A 25,898-nucleotide genomic window follows, 5' to 3' on the forward strand; every position below is an offset into this window, starting at 1 on the left:
TATTAACTCAGAATCATGAGCTGAATGATCTCCCTCAGTATTCGTTACGATGTTACTAACACCTGTATATCTTACACGTCGAGTTTGCCCCCAGGACACTGTAATGAAAGTCAAATTGATCATGTTTCGAACATTCTTTAATTAGTAACATCCATAATTATTGTACCTATGCAACAATACAACCAACTAAACATGTAAACCTCATCAGTGGCCAAAGGATTAACTGCGAAAAACCCAAGTTAATTGACAAATTGAGAGGTAAAATATGTTAGGAGAATATTTTTGGCTGACAATTAATTGACAACCAGAAGTCTCGTGAAATAACACTAAATTAGACAACAAACACATTCAACACTATATTTGTACATTATGTTAGTTCAAAACATTTTTTATCATACTTCGTCACAGCAACATAATCACTTTGTATCGACAGATACGTAACATAAATAAACGAAATACTTAACTCAAAAATACACAGGTAATATTTCGCTTAGCGAAAAGATTTTGTCTCACTATCAAAATACTGAAATTAAAACGTAATTTCACCAAGTCAAATACACTAGTTATTCGATTAACACCTAGGTGACGTAATCTATATTTTATTAATACTTACTGGATAGTTATAGTCAATGTAGTATAATAGTATTTAATATTGCATTCCGTTCGGAAGAGTGCAATGTGTAGACAACCAAATTAAGTAGACACGTCTATAAGCGGTATACTTACTCCATTACAACTTGGTATTAAAAGACAGCAGCCAAAATTCTACAATTCATACAATATGCGGCATAAAGTGTCTATTTAAAGTGGTTATAACATTTCGCAACTTTATAACGAACGGCGAAATTTTTTAAAAGGGGGCACTATATTTCCCTCGTAATTTTTAACTCTACATCGTCCTAAAAGTAATTTCTAAATGTCTTTGTTTTCACTTCATTACCGGTTTATACTTAATAAATAACATGATTTAAAATGCATAAATAGATGACCTGCATTCAGGATACGTTTTAATGCTGTGGTGACTAGACATGTTACGTCCCGTACAAGACATGCTGCCGTTGTTTTCAATACTTTATTACTCTTAAAACTCGATTGAACCTTGTTAAACTGCCCAATCCATCGGCCTGACGCGTCAAGTACGCTAGCTCAACCATCAGCAGGCTCTGCACGGCAACCACGCCTCACACATAATAACGGGTTCTTACCGTGTTTAAATGGGGATATCGGGAGTCTCATATCCCATTTAAACGCGGTAAGAACCCGTTATTATGTGCTTTAATTATAATAATAACCGCGTAAACTTAAAACAATGTATAACCACGCCTCGCGTTGCGCGAATTATATCGAGGGTTTCGACCAATAGTCGCAGCGAATGCTATCTCTACGTGGATAGACGTCTAACGGCTATTGGTCAAAGCCCTCGATATAAATCGAGCCGCGCGTGCTGCGTTTGCTGTGCCGCGACTGCTGGTGTAGGTATAAATGTATGGCGATCATGATTACAATGCCCGATACCTACGCATCGTGCCGGATAGATTGGCAAGTGTAATAAGCGCATATGGTGAATCATTTTGACCTTAATCATATGGGCTACACCTTAACCACGCCCCATAAATACATATTCGATTTAGAATAAAATAAGTCGAAAAGTTTTATAAGTCCCTAATTTGACTAATTGGTCAAAATGCAAAGAACGGTATACTTGAACACGAATTAAACGGTTATGAAGATTATGTTGTCCCAGTGTTGGGCAATAGACCAAATACACTAAGGATAAGGCCTTTGCCAACCAACTATAGCGCAAAAAAGTTGCCAACACATTTATTGTATGGTTATTGATTTTGCTATGTGTAGCTCTGTTTATCATTCGTTCCGTTATTATCATACTGTTTTTTTTTAGTTGCTGGCGTGGAATCTTCGGGGATACATGCGTGATGGCATGCGAAATCTTAATGTACGTAGATGATCTAACATCGGACGTAGCATGGAAAGTGAACCTCTTCACATGCCTGTAAGATTATTACATCATTACAATAGATAATCAAATTATCAAACGTGATCAATTCCGAAAACAAACTCAAGAGTTATGAAGGCCCACCGGCATTTTATACTCATGTACCAATTAAAACTATTGGGACATATCGAGTGCAACACTACATCACACGCGCGTTTCATACATTCCGGTGCATGTACATTTAGTTAACAAAGCTAAAGCAATGTTAAAGGCCACCATATCATTAGTCACGTTTTAAACATTTATTTGAACTTTTGGGACGATTTGTTGTTGTGGGAAACATTGACCATTGATAAGAAGCGGGAAACCAGTTTTTCTTTTTATTTTATAGCCTAATAAAATCTTATTCGAAGAAATAACTCTTGTTGTATTAGCCCAAGTGCATTTCCCGTTAATTCTACATATGTAACCTGATAAGTGCAGTTTTCACGAAATCAGTTTCATACATAATTAATATTTGTTACGGCCGCAACTCACAACATATCGCCTCAAACATTTTATCGAAACTTGAATCAACATTAAACCACTACTTTCCCGCGAAGGTTGTAGAACAAAACACGAAAATAAATGGGCATTGTCTTAAATGCCATAAACACTGAGATATGATACCTAATAAAATACGCAAATATAATACAGAAATAATACTTTGTGTAAAAATAATACGTGAACAAACCGAACACTCCTGTATAAAGGCGTTGAACGCCGCAAAGTAAACCCTAAAACATCTACTATAAATAATGATTTATATTGGTTAAAATAAATTAACTAATCAAGACAACTGAGTACAATCATCGTACTGGTTTCACTGTGCACCTTAGTAAAGACGATATAAGAAACATTTTACGTCTGTCGTTGTTTGATACTCGGTGCACCTTATTGCCTTGAAATAAAAATAAAAAAACAAACTAATTTGAGCTACTGAGATGTTCAGACGCGCCATCTCGATTCATCGGACATGATTTAAGATCTTTCGCTTACTTTTACATTAATAGATGTCGATTTTGTAAAACTTCTTAGCACCTAATCAAAAACATCGATTAAGCAACATACTATTAATACATGTCTACAATAAGCTTGTATAAAATAACAATATCATACGACATAATTTTTACTACACAGTAAAGGGAAACAAGAAAAGGCAGTATTTTTTAAAAATCTTCATACAAACCGATTAACAGAGTCACGCACAATAACGGGAGCGCCTCTCGTAAATCTCGTAAAGTTTCTCGTGATTTGTATGAAGAACCCTTTCTTTCTTACCGTGTTAATTTCACTTCACGGTAACATACATTTCTTACAAGCTTAACTGCTAAGGGGCCATACAAAATCGCATCTTCAAAAGATTTGCTTGAAGCAAATCTATACCAATTTGCTAGTAAACTTTAGATGTTCTTAGGAACAGGTTGTATGGGTCGCACTTCGAACTTCTCCTCTGGTTTCCAGTCCCATACCACAGGCATAGAACTCTCGTAGAAGTGGTTGTACATTTGGTTCTGGACATGCTTCGCCAAGTCTTTTGGCTGTGGGTACACGGAGGCCAAACCTGAAATTTTGAAAAAATATTTCTATATAACGTACAATTTATACCTTTTGTGTTATAGCACGGTAAAACAGCTGTCAGAATAGTACATTTTCTTAATTAAAACACATAATAACGAGTTCTTACCGCGAGTCCTTAAAATCGGGAGTCTTATATACCTGCTTTAAACGCGGTAAGAACCCGTTATTATGTGTTTTTATTATGATAATAACCGCGTAAACTTCAAACAATGTATTAATGTACATTTTCTTGTATCTTGTGTCTCTTTCATACTAGGCTGTTCAATCTGTCTGCCCTGTTGTCACACGGACGATACTATGCCATGTAAAAGGGACAAACAAGACAGACATAGTTCATTACCTAGTGCGAAAGACACGAGAGTTGTCTCTTTTACACTAACGGTATATAACTTAGTAAGAAAGAGACGAGATATATATCATTCTAATCGTATTACCTTTATAGAGCGCAAGAACTAGGTGACTTTCTTATATAACTGCATCTGCTATTGATAGGCAAATCTGCGCTAGACGTCTTAGAATTTGTAGACGATGGAGTCGCTCGTACGCGCATTTTTATACAAATAACAGAAATTACAAAGCCCAACTCCTTCGCGTTTTTATTAAAAAGTACCTACGTCAAATACCACTGTCTACAAAACGTTCTAACGCTACCTACTGAAAGATCCATAATGAGATACAATAGAGAGAGAGAGATCACTAAAGAAATGAGAAAATAGATAAATTATAAGATGTTGTAAAGGTGTACGGTCACGAGCACACTTTGGTACCATGTCACATTAACTTTTTGACAAATTGAACTGTAAGCCTCAGTAAATCTCAAATTATGTTAGTGCGACAAAGTCCTAAAGTGGGTACATTATATTGGTCATGACTGTACGTACCAGCTACTAGAAATATAATTTCACTAATAAAAACTAATTTTCGACATATAATGTACTAAAAAGAAAGGACAACGGGAAAAAACATGTTGATACATATTTCTTTCGAAGCTTCTTAGTCAGTGATGTGGCGTTCCAGGAATGTTCCCAAAGTGGGAATGTTCCCGTTGTAAATAATAATAATAATAAGAGCACTGGCTGCTTTTTTTTTCAAATTGTTCTTTCTGGAACGTTCCCAAAGTGGGAACAACGGCACATCACTGGCCTTAGTCCCTTCATAAATATCCCATTGCCCTTTAGGGTTCACCTTTAAAAATAAAAATGAAAAATATTCTTACGATCAACGAAAATAGCTTCTATATGTCTTTTTAGGTTTCACTTAGTGGTACGGAATCCTGTGCCCTTTAAAAGAACTATAGTCAACCTTCATAGTTTCGGGCCATGAGTATTTTTCTGGTAGATTCGTCTCATAACAGTAATTGTAAAGGCATCGATGGATATGGGTTTGGAAATCCTGGGGTTTTGGATAAAATGAACCCACGCCTGGTGAAAATAGGTTAAGCTTAACATCTTATCTAATGCTGAATAAGCATAGCTATCATGTCCTCAAATAGCAAGGGAAATAAAAAATAGTTAACTGTGCTTTAAGAAGAAGATAGCTTAAGTTCAGGATTTGTTTATGTACACACACTCATTTGTACTGAGTCTTTCATCGGGGTGGCATTATCAGTCCCTGATAAAACCCTCTGTAATAATAAAAAGATTAAAAAAAATAAAATAAACTATTATGAATACTATCTGACATATCTCGGATTCCGAACATAACTGGGGAAATCCCAAACAATGCTATTGCTACTATAAATAAACAAGCGGAGAACGTGTGAATAAGTATTTCACAGCCAAGCAAAGTTCAAGCGAATTATTTGATAATAGGATTCAATTTTGCTTGGGTGTCAAATACTTTTACACACGTTCACCGCTTATTTACTTTTTTATGGGTAGTATTATAGTATTGTAATTATCGGGTACCGATAGTGGCTCCATAATATGATGTGTATCCTAAGATAAGATGAACTTTATGATGTCAAGAGGGATCAGCCTATCGCCCATATCAATTATCCACCATGTTAGAAAAGTTACAATCCTTCAGTCGCACTTTACGACATGCTTGGGACGACAAAACTCTCAACGTGTTCTATGTCATTTATATGCTCCCAGTATGGAAACTATGACTGACTTTATTATAAACTGTGAAAAGACTAGTACTCTCAACTCGCGCTGCCGCGAGCGCTAGTGTCGAAAGCATAATTATATGAGTAGACAGTTCGTCGGCGCACGGATTTCGGCAAAAAGATACTGACAGTTATGGTTGTAAGATTAAGCGAGTCATTGCACCTAAAAAACAAACTTTTTAAGAATAGCACAGCTGTATCATGCAAATATCCTTACCTTCGTCGTAGGCCATCTTAGCGACCTCGATAGCGATGGCTACAGAGACGTCCTTCACTTCCGCGAGCGACGGGTAGATGCGGCCGATCGCGAGGTCGTCCGCGCTCACGTACTCTGCCAGGGTCTAAAATGAAGCAAACATTATGTTCCCAAACATACACAGTGGTCCAGTGGTTGAGCGTTGGGCTTACGATCCGGAGGTCCCGGGTCTGAATCCTCGTGGGGACACATCACAAAAATCACTTTGTGATCCCTATTTTGGTTAGGACATTACAGACTGATCACCTTGGCAAGACGGGAAGACAACAGATGGACTAAGGCTGTTACTGAATGGTGGCCAAGGGATGGTATGCGATACCGAGACAGACCACCAGCCCGGTAGTGGATGACATTGTGAGATACGCCGGAAAGCAATGGATGAGACTTGCACAGGATTGGAAAGGATGGCGTGAAAGAGAGGAGGCATATATCCAGCGGACGGTGGACACAGGCTGAGTAGATAGATGAAGGGTCTGAAGGGTCTGAAATTAGGTACTTGACCAAAAATAGCGAAATGAACTTATCTTCTTATTGTAACTGTCAGTATGTAACTCACCCGGGCGGCAGTAAGGAACATAGTCTCGGGTATATGGTGTGTGGCGGTCGCGATGACGCCGAGCGCGACGCCGGGGAAGATGTACGAGTTGTTGCCCTGCCCCGTGTGGAACTCCTTGCCGTCGTACTTGACTGGCGGGAACGGCGAGCCGGACGCGAAGATGCAGCGACCCTGGAATGACATTGAAATCCTTACTCATCTAACTCAATACACCACCAACTCTTTATTGCACAAATACACAAGAAAACCAACAATTTACAAGTGACTACACCCAACCTAACCTGATTGTCCGAAAAAGTAAAATGCTGCGGTGGGTACGTAAAAATGTTGGTCCCGGCTATTAGCCGCAAAAAACACCCCCGCCAACCCGCAGTGGAGCAGCATGCTCCGGTTAATGGGGGGGGGGGGGGGGTAGATTCCCAGCAGTGGGACATACATAGGCTGTTTATGATATGTAATTAACTAAATCGCACTCAAACTGAGCGTCATAGTCCCATAGACCTTGAAAGATTAGAGCTATTCCTGCGTGTTCACACAAAGTGTCTAAAAGTGCATCCTATATTACGAAAACGCACTTCCTCTTATCCATAGAAAACTGTAAAAATGATGAATTAATATTATGAAGCACGACGTCGTTTTACAATAAGGATCGTAATAGAAAATGTTATTTCACTAAAAGTATCCTCTTTACGCGACGAGGGGCCCTCGCTGTACGCAAAATATCGCAATTTTACCTCAGTATGGTCGTAGGCGTCCTGCGCGGTACACTCGGCTTTGCTGGTGGGGTTGGAGAGAGCGAAGATGACGGGTCTATGCGTGTTCTGAGCCATTTGCTTCAACACCGTCGGGGTGAATGCGCCGCCTACAGTTGAACAGCCTGTAACGTTACAAAAAAGAGTTGATCCGGGAACATATATTTGCTTGCATATGTGTACCAACATGGAGTAACTAATGTACTAGAAAAGTTGCCGGTAAAACGCAAGTGGAACGCCAGTGGCGAGCATTTGTACTAACTGTCAAAGTTTTCATAATGATACGATACACCGACCCTAGATGACACTTATTCCCATACGTAAGCTATACCACGCTTATACGGTTAACGTTACCCAAACTATAAAAACAATAAGCCTCGGTGCCGAACATTAGTAATAAATCTAAAATTTTCTATACGACTACACATCCGAAACTATGAATAGAATACTAATTAAATATTCGATCCTTAAACCACCCCACGTAGGTCATGAATGTACCTCCAACCACCCCAATCGAGGGTTTATGTAATGTTATGAATCATGTTAAACCTTACCAATAAGACAACTTGGCTTGATCTTGGCGACGCACGCTTCGAAGTCCTTCTCGGGCTCGATGTCCTTTCCGAACGCCTTGGCATGGGGCGGGACACCACCTTCCCGCCTCGTCGACAGAAGCCCGTCGACGTCGAACATATACACTCGGTCCCTCGCCTGTCGCTCCGTCAGACCATCCGCGACCATAGCCGCCACTGTTAGGTTGGCAATACCGTTCGCTGCCTGTAAAAAATGAAAATTTGCTATATAAATAACTTATGTTAGAATTATGCTGTTATAAATAGTTATCTTGTTTGGATCATAGATAATTGCTATCAAGTAATTACTACGAATTGTTTTGTAATGTTTGGAACATGAATGACTATCACGTGCTCAGTGGTGAAGGAAAAACATAGTAAGGAAACCCACATTCCCAAGAAATACGTATCGGAGGTTTGTGACCTAACCTGTATTGGAATGGTTTTTTCTTCGTGGATTAGAAGGCAGACGAGCAGTCGCTTCTGTTAAAAAATGGTCCTGTCAAATATTCAGTTTAGGCAAGCAGACCCCGTGAAAACGAGTTAACGGTAGGGAGGTGATGATAGTATTGTATTCTCACCGATCCAGCGCCAAGGAACAGATAAATGTTCTCGCTGAGCTTCCTCTTGGTGACTCTGACAGCGGCCATGAGACCAGCGACGGCGACACTCGCCGTGCCTTGGATGTCATCATTGAACGTGCAGTACTTCATGCGGTACTTCTGGAGGAGACGACCAGCGTTCGCCAGAGCGAAGTCCTCGAACTGAAACAGGATTTTACAAGTGTGTTGATGTAAAGAAAGAGCCGTGTTGAAATAACGCTTGCTCTCTGTGAGGTTGCCGGTTCGAATGTCAGCACGGGCCTAAACCAATAATTTTCGAATTTGTTTTCGAATTCATGTTTGGATCATAAATGATTATCACGTGTTCAGCGATGACGGAAAGCATCATCGGGAGGAGACCCTCATGCTTGTATTTAAATGATTTTCCGGAAAAAAAAACTGGACTTGTCAAGTCTTCAGGCTAGGTAAGCGGACCCTGTGAAAGACGGGGTAACGGGAGGTGATGATGATGTTGATGTAGATACATAAATTATGTTCCTAGCAGATGGCGTCTGAAAACCGTGGCATAATATTGATACCCAAAAAACTTATTTGAATGGAATGACACAATTGTACAAGTAAGTAGTAGTAAGACCGACCAACCCAAACTATTTTTAATTTGCTTATTTCGTGAACACAGATTGCGTGCAAATAAGATATTATAACAACGTGGATTGAAAACAATTCCAAAAACTGTAAGCCATGGAAAATAATAAAATCCACCCAGCCATTGGAAAGCTCCAATATTAAAACACAGTTACAATTATAATTTTATGCAACAATGATGTATCGTACATCTGATTGTGTCTACAAAACAATCGAAGAATTATGCCAAAATAAAGACGATAAGATACGACATCTATTAACAATCAAACTTTATCACTGCTTATAACAATATATGAAATATTGCCTCGTTGATTCTAGAGATTACAGAACTAGTGGTCTTACATCGTTGGGGTTTACCGAATGTCGCATAATCGACTCCGTAAACAGTATAGAAGCAGTGAGTATAGTAACTAAAGAAAGCTTTGAGATATGACTATTGACTACGTGACAAAAACAAAAAACCTAACATAACACAAACAGAATCACTGGTCACACAAAGCTCGGTAAGGCGTGATTACTAGTTTATCTTGTATTGGATGTACCTGTGACTACCCCATTGGGATATTATCGTGAGCTTACGTTATGTTACATGACCGATAAACGCAAGAGCAGTTGACAAACAGGGCTATACTAATGCGGAATGCCGCATTGATGGGAAAAATGAATGTAAGGTGTTATTAAAAAGAGTTTAACTTATCCGCGCCCACTCGACTATGTGAATTCAATAACTCGTAGTCAAAAATTTGGGAGCCTCTTCCAGATTACATATTTACTCTCATTACGCATGTATGACTGTAAACTTACCTACCACACTGCATATAAATTTATCAGTCATTATCATTCTACGTAATCTATACTTTGACGCATTTAAACACATGACTGATATTTTGATTTGACGATAAGTATGCGACACTCAAGAACGACACGAAACGTCATGAATCAAAAGATATTATCAACATTTTACGATACCATTGACGGGCACGTGTAAATGAAAATAGTATTATTACTAACGTCCAAACCATAATTACATTTTACATTTGCTATTGTTCAATTGTTATAACGGAGTACTTGAAATAACTTATATTTCTCAGTTTACATAACAACAATATATTACTGGTATTACTATGCAATATTATGTCTTTGTTTATGTGTACAATAAATTTCAAAATCTTCTTCGAGTAGTAGTAGAATATTATTATATACCCCGTATATACAGGTTATGAGAAGCTGCAGTAGTTTTAGGCGGATGAGACGTTCGTTGTGTAAATATTAACGATTTTAAGTTTAACTACGTTACCTACTGAATAAAGTTTTTTTTATTTGAATTAGTAATAGTATGGAGTAACTAAATTACTATCTAAAACAGATGGTCCATCGCCATACTAGAAAAGGAGGGAGGAGCTGTGGTGAGGATTTGTACAAAACATAAAATGTATGGAAGGGACCAGACGTGATAATAGTAACTATGGTCCCCAGTCATAAGACACCTCCGAGTCAAATTCCGAAGGATACGATGTGTAACTGACACAAAGTATATAGATAGGTATAAAAACTTACTTGCAAAAGCGTGTTCTGTCCATATCTCTGGACGCACGCTTCCATGAATTCGTCGATAAACTCATCGTACTCCTTGCCACGAACTCTCTTCTGTCGTAGACCGATGTACAGCGGATCTTCAAGAAGGTCCTAGAAGGAAACAAACAGTCAGAATTTAAGTTGTTATATGTTATTTTTTAAGAAACTGCTTTGTGGTAATTCTGAATCTCTATCTATAGAAACAAAATAATTATGTCATTTCAAATCAAACACGTTTAAACTAGTTAACAACTTCATTATTTAAATCAAGTCTGAGAAAAACCTAGACCGATACCATACTTAGCAGAAGCACGCAAAAAACGAAATAAACGAAAATATTATGGACTCTTTTTCCTGCCGACAAACAAAGAAAAGACATGCTTGTGTCTATTCGACGGATTGTCAGTCCCTACTTCCAACGTGATGGGCAGACATTGATGCGGCTTGATGTCAGCAAGCGCCGTGTAGAGACAGCTTGCCGACGAGAACGCCCATGTCATGGGCACTCCGTTTTTTTGTATGTAAATGTACTAATTACCGGATTGTCAGTCCCCACGTCCAGCGTGATGGGCAGACATTGATGTGGCTTGATGCCAGCAAGCGCCGTGTAGAGAGACAGCTTACCGACGGGAATGCCCATTCCATAGGCACCCAGGTCGCCCAGACCTAAGATTCTCTCGCCGTCGGTGAACACGATCGCGCGCACATCTGGTTCAGGCCTGCAGTGAAATAATTTACATCCACATGAATCAGAGCAAAAACTTGATCGAAAAATCCTGAGTCGGGCGGTATTTGAGTTTCTTTGTACGTTTTCCCAATTGATGTAATATTCATAAATCTCGCCCTTATTTATTTGAGCAAATCCACCGGCAAAACAACAAGTAGCCAGTCCTGATATTTTGTCTAAAATCGATATGATGATCAGTTCATCGCTAAAATAGTGAATTATTTATGTAAATTATATTTTCCAAAGGATATCTAGGTTTTATACAATAAGAAATACGTCAGGTCAGCGTTTACCACAATGTCACCTGCTACGTAAGGCATCCTACCCACCAAATGCCTATTTATTGTAACCATTAGAACTCCAAAATTATGGCAACAGCAAAATTACATTGACGCTCAGTTAAACTCACCAGTTTTTAAGGATATTGAATATATGGCCTTTATCGTTGATGGTGATGAAGAGGCCTCTAGGTCTTCTGTAGATGAGGCCGAACCTTTGGCAGGCCAGGCCCACTGTTGGGGTGTACACAATCGGCAGGTACTTCTCAATGTTCTCCGCTAGGAGTCTGAAGAACAACTTCTCATTTCTATCCTGCAATAAATCAATATCGGATAGACTCAAGGCCTGCTATGCTAGTTTTATTAACATTACGATAAGAATACGTTATGTATGCTTAATTGGATATTCCATTAAGGAAGAAGGCATACAACGTTGTTTGTAGAAAAATGTACCATACTGAAATCTATAGGTATTAAAATATAACTATAAAAATGCTAATATGTGTTACAAAGTTGAGCAGACAACTCACGTAATGTTATTTGCATTTCCCTTTCATGATATTCTTCTGGCCTTAACAGCCTATGGCATTACCGTTCTCTCACAATAAACATTACATAAACCAGTCATGCGGATCTAGTCCATTAAAGGAATCATCTCATACGAACCGTAACCAATTTTGCAAACCACACACTACCCGATGCAACCGCCGCCGAATTATACCAGATCCAATGGCACCCATTAGTTAAATTTGTTTTGTTTACGCCAACATTTCAACTACGCTTCAACAGACTAACTCAATTGCACTTTATTGTTATTACTCATCCAGTAAAAACCACAAACCAAAATGTGATCCTTCACCTTTAAGTATTTTTAATTTTTAAATTAGGTATTTTTAAAGGGACAATCTTACCAAACCAGACCGGGAGTATAACCCTTCATACCGTAACCATAACTTAGCATAATTCGGATTCATTGAATCAAATATCTATACCTTTATCATGTTTAGTCACCTGTAACTCCACGAGGTAGAGGTATTTGTTCAGATTCTCCTCGTATCTATCAACAGATATTCTGCAAATCTCGAGTTGTTCCTCTTGCGTTTTGAACTTGGCTGCCAATAAGCCATGGATCCCGAGGGCTTGACGTTCTTCTAGAGTGAAGGCTAGACCCTGAAAAGATAAGTATTAGCACTCTTGAGTGAACATTACATAAGTAATAATGAACCATAAATATAAATTGAACACTATAATGTTTTATCCAAGTCGCCAGAATAAAATTTTCAGCCAACTTCGGTATTAGTCATTACATTCCAAAGCTATTCAACTATATATTGACGGGTTACAAGCCCAATGGGCCTCTGAGGACATATCACAAAAAATACTTAGTTTATTTAAGACATTGCGTTAAATCGGCCCCGGCCACTATTTACTTAAGTATTTAGTCGTTAAATAAGCATCTGGGCATCTGGCGGCTCAGTGGTAACCGTGACAACATGGTTGATCTCACAACCCACACGAGAGCTGAAAACCATCAACACCTACAAATACAGTAATTTCGTTAAACTCAATAGACTACGAAATATACTCTGGATGAAAAGCAGCACGGAATATTCTAAGGGTTGCTTTACGCTTCTGGAATAAAACGTAGAGGTAAATAATAGGTTACGTAATACTGTTTTTACTTTTCGATTGTCTATTTATGTTTCAATAGATACCTTAAAAGGCTATTATTGGACAACTATGAAATCGCTGTTAATTAACGTTTTACGTAGATAATCAAGAGCCGATCTTAATAGATCGGACTTTTACAATGGAGTCTTAACGAGATAAAACTGGCTAAGTTGCTTAGTTGCTTGTGATACACCTACGATGAACAGATGTAGATACTGACGAACGAACAATATAATGTATAATATGACGTAGTAGCACATGTATAACGTAGTGCGAAATTGTGGGGATTCCGTTTAGCCCACGAGCCCAAAAAAAACGTTGTAATTTCGAGCTCGATTACAAAAGTTGTAATTTAACCATTAAAGTTTCTGCTCCGTTTATACAGAACAAACGAAACACACTAGTACATTTTAGACTTGTAAATTATTTTTTTGAGCGTTATCGAGAACAGAAGAGGCAAGATGATAGAAGAAAAGAGATCATCGTGTCTTATTAAGTGAAATAATTGGCATTTTATAGGCAAAATTGGCGAATACAACACCGACAAGAGCGTGCCTCTTAAATTGATGATGACGATGAAATTATTTTAGACCCAAAATTAAAAAGCAAACTCTAGGTCTAAAATAAGGAACTAAAACGAGAAACAACGTGAAGGTTTCACGTCACCTGACGTCTATTTTAGTCGTTACTGCTTAGCTCAACCTACTGGTAAGAAATAATGTCGAGTTTCTTTGTTTTTAAATACAGTATTAAACAGAACTTTGGGTAATGATACGGGCTTTTAAATAGGTAATAAGATGACATTTTAAGTTAGATAAATACCAAGAAGAAAAACATTAAACCTTAAAGACCCATCGCTGCAGTGGATAATGAATGTCTGTGTAAAGGTTACAGAGTTTCTCCTATAAATACCTAGAATGCTTGAATTTGAAATGTCATTTAACAATTTAGCGGTTCTGAGAACTCTAGACCAGTTTAGCTGGGTTACCTATCATTACGAAATATTCAAACATGTTATGTTATATAACAATATATAATCGAACAGACGCACGAAGCACATCGTGTACTAGCCGTACTAAAATGAGAAAAGTAAATAAACTGATTCAGCTAGATACGTTTTAAACGCAACCCTATTTTAGATACAAAATGTAATAACGTATTCATATGACTCCATATTGTAATTAAGGAAAACGATCTTGAATACTTACGTCGACTATTCATAAGGAAAGGTTAGCATTGTGCAAATTCCATTACTTTATGACGTCGATCACGATTAGAGTACGTTATCTCAATGTGATAGTAATATGCACTTAATGCACTACATTTTACATTCATGGTTTTCAAAAACGTGAGTGTAAACTACATTCTATTCAACGATAGCAAATTGCCGTAACATTCCGGAATATATTTTTCGCTTTTGCATATTCCATCTAAGTCTAATCTTACAATCATTTTCCGTTTATGCGCTATGTCATTTTACTTAGCTCAGAACATACGTACGAATATGATAGTTCAAGGTAATATGCAAATTCACAATCAATTTCCTGACGTCTAGAATTCAATAACTAGAAACACCAGATTAGACTCGATTTTCTGGCGAACTTATTTTGGATTTATTATTTATGTTAAAATAGCCTCATGTATCAAGTATAAACTACATCAAGATGTACGCAACTAGTGCGTAATATTTTTGTTATTTCCCCAGGTGGTGTTTAGCCATCCCCCCTTCCGAATCGTCTTTTGTTTTTTTTTCTCTATTCAATTCGACTCGGGAAAACCCCATACAATACGCCTAAACGTAAACGTTTGGTTAGCAATCATTTCTACAGTCATTCATCTACAATCGCGCATCGTCTGCATGACCTTCCCCACACTTAAATAATATCCAGTCCTCTGTCTATCAAATCAGAAATAGTAACTCTACTTAGCTCATTTAATACATAATGTTGATCTATAGATACTTACAACCACAAATATAATAGGTACTAAATCAAATTACAGTATTGATTAGGTATTTATATCATTACGACGATCGGGCGAAGCATATCTTGGCAAAGCGATAGAGGTGACAGATTTTAAATTTTCTTCAACTATCGATATAGCGTAGTACCAATGAAGTTCACGGCCGACACAGAGATTATAACCCTGCGAGTGATAAGGAGATGAGATAAGACTATGCTAAGGAGAGGATATGCTTACCTTGTTAAGGCGAGGATCTCTCAAATGGTCGATGCCCCTGACCACATTGGGGCAGATAATGTTGCCGGTGACCTCGTGGTACTCCCGGCACTGGGACGCCTCGAAGAACGAGGGGCATTTCGTCAAGGCATACGCGAGTGCCCGATGAGGGCTTAACGCGTTTGAACAACATCTGCAACAATGGGGAAAGACTAGTTAATTAATCGTTATAACTTTGATACATAGGTACAAACCCATCATAATCTCTCTAACGTAATCCCATTTTTCTCAAGGCGTGCTTACCTGACCTAAAAATTTGACAGGTCCGGTTTTTACAGAAGCGACTGCCAGTCTGACCTTCCAATTTGCAAAGGAAAACCAGCCCAATACAAGTTAGGTCACATACCTCGGAAACGCATTTCTCGGGAATGCGGGTTTAGTCATGATGGTTTCTTTCACCACTGGGCACGTGGTAATCATATTGTAATCATTATGATCCGAACATGAATTCGAAAACAAAATCAAACCCGTGCGATCTTACAGTGAGAGTTAAGCGTTCTTCCAACCGAGCTGCCAAGGCCCCACATATCTAGGTACATCAGTACCTAGACATGTGGGCCTTGGAGCTCGGTTATGTGGGGCCTAAACTCATAAATATTTCTACCGAGGTAAGCAGAGACCATGGATGCTCTTTGTTCCTCCACATTCATGAAACATTTCATAATATAACACGTCGTCGTTGTTTCACAGTAGCCCGTATATTTTTTTCTTTTTTTTTTTGTTAAACGTGACTTATTGTGGATTTCCCGCCAATAGCATTAACTACTTGGCGGGAAAAAGTAGCCCGTACTATAAACCTCGCGGTAGCTTATCTAAATATACTTAGTTATAAAAAACAGTACATAGTTAACAAATAGAACTGAAACGGATTACCATAATTAACACTTTTAATTATTGTACAATTAAAATTTTAGCAGTATACGAACTTCTCGAGCCTACATTACCTATGCCTAATTAACATGAACATTAATTAGGTAGGTCAGGTGTTTAACTGTAGATCGCTGGTGTGTAAAAGTGGTTAGGTTATGGAATGTGTGAGTTGGGTTGTGATACTTTTACATGCAATAATACAGTTCGTTGCTCTCGAATGGGATATATTAGGGGAAGTAAACGAAAGGTCACAGGAAGGTCGTTTTGTGAAGCTTTCTACGGTTATGAGAACAACTGAACGAAATATTATGCCTTTAATTTTTATTGTTACTCAAACTTACTATACTATTCCTGATTACCAACTTTATTACCTGTATAGTGAATTCTATAGTACATTGCCATAGTGGGTTCCGTAGAAAAGTCACCAGGATTCCGGGAAATATCACTCCTTGTTTTTCTCTATTACAATATTTTTAATAAGATTTTCTTCTTATATAAATTACAGTCTCTTTAGATCGCAAGTTCGATTCCCAGTCGGATCAGGTGATCCGAGATATCTACATAGGTATTCTATAATTATGCATTAAGATAAAAATATCGCACTTTTACAATAATAATGTAATGTACATATCTACTTAATTAATCATGCCAATTGCCCTGTTTATCTACTGATAAATTACGAAAATCTGAGAAATACTGTGATAATATCCATTAAAACAAACTCTTGTGGGCAAAATTACTGGAAAGCGATCATTGCAAAACAGTTGGTATTTGGTAACAAATTATATCTTAAGGTGGAAATAAATATAATGAGTAGACGTTGTATAATAGTCTCAGCTAACTATAATATTAGTACATAAGGTAGGTAAGTAGGTATGTTATTTCGTTTCGCTAAGTGTCCGTCTAGATAGATAGATAAAATACTTTATCCTTTTTTTTTAGTACTTTATTTTTTGTCTAGATTAGATAATGCTATTACCAATAGGTACAATGCAGGCAAGTGCAATTCTGAAGCATGCGACCAACAGCCAACGGACAACGGCCACGTCTAACGGCCACGGCCTCTATAGTCGGTCACAACACCACGAAGGTACTGCTGATCAGGATATTTTTTATTATGAGATCGATTCCGATGTACGCGTCTTTGGAAGCTGACCGTTGCAATGAGCATCTGACGCGTATATCGGAATCGGCCGGCCTCATACATTTTCAAAATGATCTGTAAGTAGTGCCTTCGTGGTCCTTGGCCGCTGTCGTCGGTAGTCGACATCAGCCGTTGGCCGCTGCCGTACCGGGTGCTTCGGAATTGCACCTTAAGCCTTAGTCTTTACTATACATTCAAGTATGTACCTACTTAACACTTATCTATCTGCTTACACTAACTGGAAAATCGATACTGGAGGAAAGATATTCAATGTCACCGCTTCAAGAGGTTACTGTTTCAAACAACCTTGCGCTGGTAGGCTACACTATAATACTGTATTACAGCTGTTAATGCGACCTACTAATTGATACTTTCCGCAGCTAACAGCGTTTTATGACGTTTGAATTACGCAATTCACTACTTTTAGCGAGGATATAGAAAATGTAAACCGACTTATTTAGCCAAATCTGTCAAATTGGACAGCTAAGCTCAATTCGCGGTACTCCGCGCTTAGTTTTATAGATGAATCATGCCCTGCCAGAGCTCTTTCTAATATTGTCGGGTTGTCTTCCCCGAAATCTATTGAACCAAGTTCGTACGTAGTTCTCGCGCAATTAGCAAATACGTAACATTGATACGTTGAACATGTATAAAAATACTTATATTTACAAAACCAGTCACGATAGTAAATCACATGATGTCCTATAGACGAAAACTTTATTACTTTTTTACTAGGTACCTACTGACTATACGCAATTCGTTCATTTCTTTAAGACATAGGTAGGTAGGTTACCTAGTAAGATTTTCTGTACTTGGTAAAGACTAAGTAGCTACGACTCATGACAGATAAGATAACACTATAAATATTTTTATCTAGGTATCATCACAAGCAGCTCAAAACAATTACGGTATTCAATAGATCTGTTATCAGCTCGATTTAAAAATTGTAAGTAAATAAAGCTGCGTAGTAACGCCCCTAGAAGCGTTTATTTCCGTTGGCAAATTATTATTTTAAGGCCCATACACAGTGCAACGTTGCCAAGTCATTTGAATGGGACATTCTATAAATAATAAGAGTTTTGCATTTTTGCCAATCTGTTAGTTTTCATCCTCTAAAGAATGTTAGAATATGTTTACGTATTAGGCTTAATAACGGCGATAAATCGAAAAATTGCTTGCATTTTGAAAACACGCTGTTGGAGAGAAACCTTGGCATTGCGCCCGAAATAGCTTCAGAAACGGGCTTCCAATATTTTCCATTTTCAAGAAATTAGGTAGTCACTGATGAGGTAGGTGTACAGACAGGAATATTGATCAGAACAGAATCATGCTTTTTCACTTGATAGGTAAGTACCTACATAGGTATTACAGGTATGTTATACAGTTTTGTTTCTATAGCATTGGATTGAACAGTAGCAACAAAGTAGGCAAGTAGAGGTTCGTCAATGTCGACAATTTCTGCTATTTGGCAACCACCCAGTTTCTTTACAATAGAAGCTGTGAACCATTTTATAAATAAATATAAAAAGTCATTGATTAAGGTGTATGTTATGTATAAATACTATTAATATAATAGCTAGATATACAAAAAACATGGAAACAAGTAGTTTTTAAATTATGAAATTCTGATAACTAAATAAAGACATCTAAAGGCGAAAAAGACGTTTTTTTTTTCTATTTAACTTATTTACGAATTTTAATAAAGAAAAATGTAATAATAATTGCAACATTTTGTCACGTTTCTCTATAACGTCACAGGTTGCTTTTTCATAGAAATTCCACAATAATTTTATGTTTTGAAATAAAAAGAAGTAAAAGGTAACTGATTTGACTAGTTGGGAACTACCCTAATATGCCTTTACTAAGAGGCCCACTGGACTAAAAATAAATATAACTACAGAAATATTAAGCATTACAGTCTAATTCAGATTAAAGCATCTTATTATTATTATTGTTTTTTCTTTTCACTCAGCGCAACTTCCTTAAACATCATAATTATCTAATCATAATACAAATGTCATAGTTAGGTAGTGATATGATAGCAGAATGCTGGAGATTCTACTATTTGATAAACTATTATATCATCACAATATTACAGATAGCAATTGTAACAACATACATAATCCACATTATTTATCTTCATTTATATCTGTAAAGTACCTATTTGCAAAAAGTAAATGAAACTTTTTGAAATTTACATAAACTTGTGTGCCCAAAGAATAAAATAGAATTGAAAGACACAACTGACCCCAAATGACCTGCAAATACTTGAATTGAATTGGCCAAAATTCAAGGGTATTAAGGGTGGGTCTTTATCCAGCAGTGGGATCCTTAAATTAAGAGTATACTTTTCAAATCACCTGAACATGTTGTTATATGGTGAAATGCACTGAACTGAATTGTATGTAATGAAGTATATTTTCTTTTTGAGTTAAAATAATTATAGACAAGTACTTTTTTCATCTTTTACAGACCATCTGTGTAAAATTGTATAACAGATAGGTACTTACCTTCTTAAGTTACTACTTCCATTTACATATCAACAGAGTTTAATTTTTTCAGGAATTGGTTCACATTTTTTGTGTAAATTAGGTACTTAGCTCATATTTTACGTAATTGGGTACCTTACAATATCTAATTTATAAGCTAGGTAGTTAACATGTTTAAAGTTTAAAGAAGGAGAATATTAATCATTACAAGGGATATTTTTAGGAATACTTACTAGGAATACGAATTTGAATTGCTTCTTTCGCCGCAAAACAAATTGGGGAAACGATGTCGGAAATCGCAAAATCATGAAATAAATAATGCGAAATCTGAGTGGAAGACGCGACAACTAGAGCGAGACCTTGAAGCTGCTCAGTAACAACAGGTAACACGCTGCCTCACATCACCGCATTTCATTTACATCGGAGGGGACCAAACCATGAAAACCGTTCGATAATCCCTCGTCTTTCACTTAACTTCCTATACGCATTGTAGACCCTGCAATATTTTCTACAGCCTTGCTATTTGCTAAAACAACTTCATCACTACTTTGTGAACATTTCTTTGATATATTTTTTTTCCTGAAAATTGTTTATTAATGCAATAAAAAACAGCTGTCACGTTATGTAAACTCCGAAAATAAATGGATCGGTACTTACAATAATGACCTGGGTACTGCGGTAAACATTTCAAAAAATATTTCTCATCTACGAAACTGATAAACTGGAACTATATTCTCTTCGCTCTTGAAATATTGTAATATTTTTTATAATAATCGGAATAACGCCCTCCGATCCATGTGGCAGTGGTGTGACTGAAACATAGAGGGCGTGCGCGCGCTATGGCAATGAAAGACGAACATCGACAATGTGTCAAATAAAGTTGTCAATTGAATATCGATTCATTGTAAACTGACTGTTGATATCACACAAAAATCGAAACAAAAGTAGTAAAAGTTGAATAATAGTAATTTTATGGCGTAGATTAAAGAATAATATTACGTAGTTATTGTAAAAAGTAAAAATACAAATGTTATAGTGTGGTATAATAACATACAAAAAATTAAACATAAGTGGTAAATTTTTGTTCTGAATAATCCTTAAATAATTTCATCAAAATATTGATTAATTTCAAATCCAGTTGGAACTTATGAATGTTAAATTACGCAAGTTCTATCTGGATATTTGCAAGAACACCAAAGATTCTGGGATATTTTTTTCGTTAACAATGGCCCCGATTCCTGCAAACACCGCCTAATTTTATTTTAAGTTATATCCGTCATTTTCATATCCGTCGAAAAGGAAAGGGACGGATGATTCACAGCTCTTAATTTTAGGAAGAATGAGTAAATGAATGTGTCGGGTTATTGACTGATGTAAAATTTTTAGACGGTTGGTTTAGATTTGTGCTTAAAATTGACGTGTGTTCCATAAATTTTATGCTTGTCTCAGAACAATAACTAATGCTTGTCAATTACCCGTCCCTTTCCTTTTCGGCGGATAAGAAAATGACAGATATAACTTAAAATAAAATTAGATGGTATTTACAGGAATTAGCACCAATAATGATATTATTTTCACTTCCGGTGTTCGTAGATATACTCACAAACGTAAACTGATACGTGAATTGACTTTCTACCGTACTAGGGTTGAGCTCTTTTTTGGTAGCAGTGATTTGTTAGTTTAGGACTGAATCGTTCATTTTGACTCATTAAATATAGATATCTCTATTTTTGACAGCTATCTAAGAAGCTGACATGAGAAAAAAAAAAGGCGCGGGAAAATACGGACGTGTTTTAAATTTGCATTTAAATAATATTTCGGAAAATTTGTATAATACTGTATATATTTATAAAAATAGGATTACAATTAACTTAATTCTATAGTGTAAATATAAAAGTTTGAGTGAAGATGGGGAAAGGCGCAAAAAAACGTAAAAAGAAAATTGATTCTGAGGAGGCCGGGTCTGATAGTTCGGCAGACTATAATTCAATGAAGTCATTTGAAGTAGAACCTCCAAAGGATAAGTATGAAGTCTTCAAGATTCCTGATTATGTTCGATATTATCCAGAAGATGGCGGCAACTTTGAATATGTTGTCTTCATGGAAAGTACGAAGCCTGAGCAACCTCTGGGTGCTCGAGATATGATGTCCCTTGCAAATTCCCTGAAAAGATACAATAAAGGAGTGAAACAGCTGCAAAGAATAAATAAATTTAAAATTGGAGTCATATTTGAGCGGCCCGGCCTGGCGAACGCTGCTCTAACAAATAAAAAATTTTTGGATTCGCATAATCTGAAAGCGTCGATACCAGCATCCTCAAGTGAGGTCACTGGTGTAATAACTCACGTGCCTACAGACCTCTCTAATGAACAAATATATTCTGCATTGACATCAACCAAAAACATTGTCACTATTCGAAGATTTATGAGGCGTGTCAAAAACGATTTTGGAGAGTTCAATTTAGAGCCAACAAAGACTGTATCCATAACTTTTTCATGCCCAAATTTACCCGAAAGTGTTGACCTCAACAGCTGGCGGTTCGAGCTTCGTCCGTATATTCCACCAGTTAAACAATGCTTGAAGTGTTTGCGGTATGGACATATCGCAAAGTTTTGTAAAAATGCTGAACGCTGCTCCATCTGCGGTGAGTCTCATAATTTTAAAGTTTGCACCAAGCTACCCAAGGATGCTTCTTGTTGTCACTGCAAAGGAAATCATATAGCTATATCATCTCAATGTCCAGTCAAAAAAGAACAAATAGAATTAAACAAACAGAAAGTGGAGACCAGATCGTATGCCTCTATAATTAACCAGAAGTCCTTCCCTCCGTTGAAGCAACATCCAACTGACCTCCTAGCATCTTTACTTAACTCAGATCAAATACTAAACATGGTTGTGGAATCAGTGGTGAAGCTGGTTGCTATGCACAAAAATAGTGAGGCATCAATTTGCTCACAGAGTATTAAGGACACACTCTTGGATACTATAAAGAGAAACAAGAAATCTCAATAGTTTATTCTTTCTTTTCTTTTTATTATGGATTATTTAAACATAATTAGTTGGAATGCTCAGAGTTTGACTGCTCATAAAAATTTACTAGTTCATTTTTTGAAAGAGAAAGAAATCGATTTAGCTCTGATTTGTGAAACTTGGTTAAAACCTCATATTAATTTTAATATTAAAGGATATAACATTGTAAGATTAGATTCTGGTAGTCGTCACAATGGCGTAGCCATTTTAATTCATAATAGTTTACAGTTTGACAAAATAAACACTTCTTTTGACGATTCTTTACAAAATATAGCTGTACGATTGAAATATGGCAATAAGGAAATTTCTTTTGTTTCTATATATAGTCCTGGCAGTAATCCTTTATTTTCTAAAGTAAAGTTTGATAATTTAATCAGTAATATACCTGGTCCCATGCTGATTGCTGGTGATTTTAACGCACTGCACACAGCATGGGGTTGTAGTGCCATTAATGCACGTGGTCGTGACATTCTTGAAAGCATTAGTGACAATGATTTAGTTTTATTAAATGATGGCGAATTGACTACAGTTGGCTCAAGCAGTTGGCAGAGGAATGCTCTTGATCTTGTAATGGTTTCTTCATCACTGGCACTTAATTGTGAGTGGTCAGTTCACAATGATCCGCTTGGCAGTTATCATTTACCTGTAATAACAAAGATTGAATTTAGTGATAACAGTTATTCTGATATACATTATCTTACATCTCCCACTCATTTTGATTTTCGTCTAGTAGATTGGGTAAAGTACAGTCATAATTTAGAGATTTTGTTGCAGAATTTTTACTATGATGATTCAGATCCTTTAAAATGTTACTCAGATTTGTTACTATTGTTGGATCTTGCATTGCATCATTCTGTCACAGCTAGTAGGAAGTCTACACAATCAGTTTTTACATACAAAACTCCTCAATCCAGATCTCGTAGGAAATATGTTCCACTGCCTTGGTGGAACAGTAATTGTACCAAAGCTGTGGAGGATTCTAAGGCCGCATATATAGAATTTAAAAATAGTCTGTCAGAGGAAAGTTTCCTTAATTTTAAAAAGTTGCAAGCAATTAAAAAACTTGTTTTAAAAAAAGAAAAAAACTCAAGCTGGCTTTCTTTGTGTGAGACATTCAATCGTTGTACTCCCATATCTAGAATATGGAGATTTGTTAAAAAATTTAAAGGTTGTTCTGCTCCATATAAAAATGTCTACACTGATTGGTTACATGACTTTTTGAGAAAATATACTCCTGATACTGTTGAGGCCCCTTTAAAATATGACCCTATTTACAATGAATGTAACAGTCAATATCTAGTGAAACCCTTTAGTTTACAAGAGTTTAAAACTGCAGTTCTTTCACGACGCGATACAGCTTATGGCCTTGATGGTATTCCATATAAGATGTTAAAAAACACAACAGATAAATCTAAGGGAATAATTCTACAAATATATAATTTACTTTGGTCTAGTTCAGTTATACCTTTGGATTGGAAAAAAGATTGTTTGATTCCTGTATTAAAACCAAATAAAGATAAAACTAAGGCTAATTCTTATAGACCAATTGCTTTAACTTCCTGTTTAGGAAAAATTTTTGAACAATTAATAAAGCAGAGGCTCGAATTTCATATTGAAAAAAATAACATTTTACCTTCAAATCAGTTTGGCTTTCGTAGGGGCAAATCTTGTAGAGAGAGTATAGCTCATCTTCAGCTTGATATTTTTGACTCACTTAAAAAAGGTGATATTCTGATTGGTGTTTTCTTTGATATCATTGGTGCTTTCAATAATGTTAATCATCATATTCTTTCTTGTGAACTCTTTTCTCTCGGTATACCTGAAAAAATTGTAAGTTGGGTTTTTAATTTTTTGCATGGTCGTGAAGTATATGTGAAGTCTAATAATAAATTAATAGGTCCACGTTTTTCTTATAAAGGTGTGTGTCAGGGTGGTATCCTATCACCTCTGTTGTATATATTGTACATACATAAACTGAATAGCATATTAGGAATACAAGTGAGCAACTTGCAATTTGCTGATGATTTAGTTATATATTTTGCTGGGTCTGATATCCAGCATGTATCATCTGTTATTAACTCTGCTCTTGATAAACTAAAAAAATATTTTGGTTACTTAAATCTTGATATAAGCCCCGAAAAATCAAAAGTTGTGGTTTTTGGTGAGTGTGATTCTGATGTTGACGTTATATACAATAATGTTAGTCTGCCAATTGAAAATGAAGTTAAATTTTTAGGAATAATCTTTACTAAAAATCTTTCCTGGAATAGGTATGTTGAATCTGTGTTGGGTAGAGCATTTCAAGGCTATAACATCTTGAAGTCTTTATCAAGTATTGATCCAAAAATCTTGTTAATGCTGTATAAATCAATAGTGAGAAGTCACTTTGAATATGGTTTTTTGAGTTTTGCTTCTGATCCTAAATTGGTACATAAGTTAGATGTTTTACAAAATCATAATCTGCGATGTATTACAGGAGCAATGAGAACCACTCCAATTAATTCCTTGCAAATAGAATGCAACATTCCACCTCTATCACTCAGGTTTAAGTTTTTAAAGTTCAAGTTCATGATAAAATTATCTTCAATGCCTTCTCATCCTTTATTTAAAAAAATTGATTTTTATCATAGATTGCATTGTCCATCTAATCTCTCTAAAGTACCGTATGTGTTTCATGACTTCTCTAACATGATTGAATACAGGCAACAGCATACAATATATCAAAATAATAATAGTTGGATCTGTTATACTGGACAGTATGAGAGCAATTTTTACAATATTAACATCCTTATTGATACTCACTTAAAATGCAAAGAAGAGGTGTACGAGCAGATAAGTAAATTTCCTT

General features: G+C 36.5%; 2 protein-coding genes across 2 annotated transcripts; one reads left to right on the forward strand and one right to left on the reverse strand.

Annotated features, from left to right (window-relative positions):
• Positions 1 to 115: 115 nt before the first annotated feature.
• On the reverse strand, positions 116 to 20,864 carry LOC126370222 (NADP-dependent malic enzyme-like). The gene is made up of 12 exons (XM_050015019.1): positions 20,678 to 20,864; positions 15,479 to 15,650; positions 12,620 to 12,778; positions 11,740 to 11,921; positions 11,142 to 11,322; positions 10,586 to 10,714; positions 8,402 to 8,584; positions 7,803 to 8,025; positions 7,231 to 7,373; positions 6,497 to 6,667; positions 5,902 to 6,025; positions 116 to 3,557 (listed from the first exon to the last, which is right to left on the reverse strand). Exons 1-12 carry the CDS (start codon positions 20,704 to 20,706, stop codon positions 3,397 to 3,399), a joined length of 1,857 nt encoding a protein of 618 aa, XP_049870976.1. The 5' UTR covers positions 20,707 to 20,864; the 3' UTR covers positions 116 to 3,396.
• Positions 20,865 to 21,928: 1,064 nt separating this feature from the next.
• Positions 21,929 to 23,032, forward strand: LOC126370380 (uncharacterized). The gene has a single exon (XM_050015218.1). It carries the CDS (start codon positions 21,929 to 21,931, stop codon positions 23,030 to 23,032), a length of 1,104 nt encoding a protein of 367 aa, XP_049871175.1.
• Positions 23,033 to 25,898: the final 2,866 nt, after the last annotated feature.

The sequence above is a fragment of the Pectinophora gossypiella genome, chromosome 10 (genome assembly GCF_024362695.1).
Source record: "Pectinophora gossypiella chromosome 10, ilPecGoss1.1, whole genome shotgun sequence".
Taxonomy (NCBI): Eukaryota; Metazoa; Arthropoda; class Insecta; order Lepidoptera; family Gelechiidae; genus Pectinophora; species Pectinophora gossypiella.

Excerpts from the sequence above, each read along its gene's own strand:
- LOC126370222 (XM_050015019.1), bottom strand. The coding sequence starts at position 20,706 with ATGTTTACCGCAGTACCCAGGTCATTATT. Across the intron at positions 8,585-10,585 it reads GACAGAACACGCTTTTGCAA|TTCGAGGACTTCGCTCTGGC; the intron begins GTAAGTTTTTAT and ends ATCCTGTTTCAG. Across the intron at positions 7,374-7,802 it reads CAAGCCAAGTTGTCTTATTG|GCTGTTCAACTGTAGGCGGC; the intron begins GTAAGGTTTAAC and ends GTAACGTTACAG.
- LOC126370380 (XM_050015218.1), top strand. The coding sequence starts at position 21,929 with ATGGGGAAAGGCGCAAAAAAACGTAAAAAGAAAATTGATTCTGAGGAG.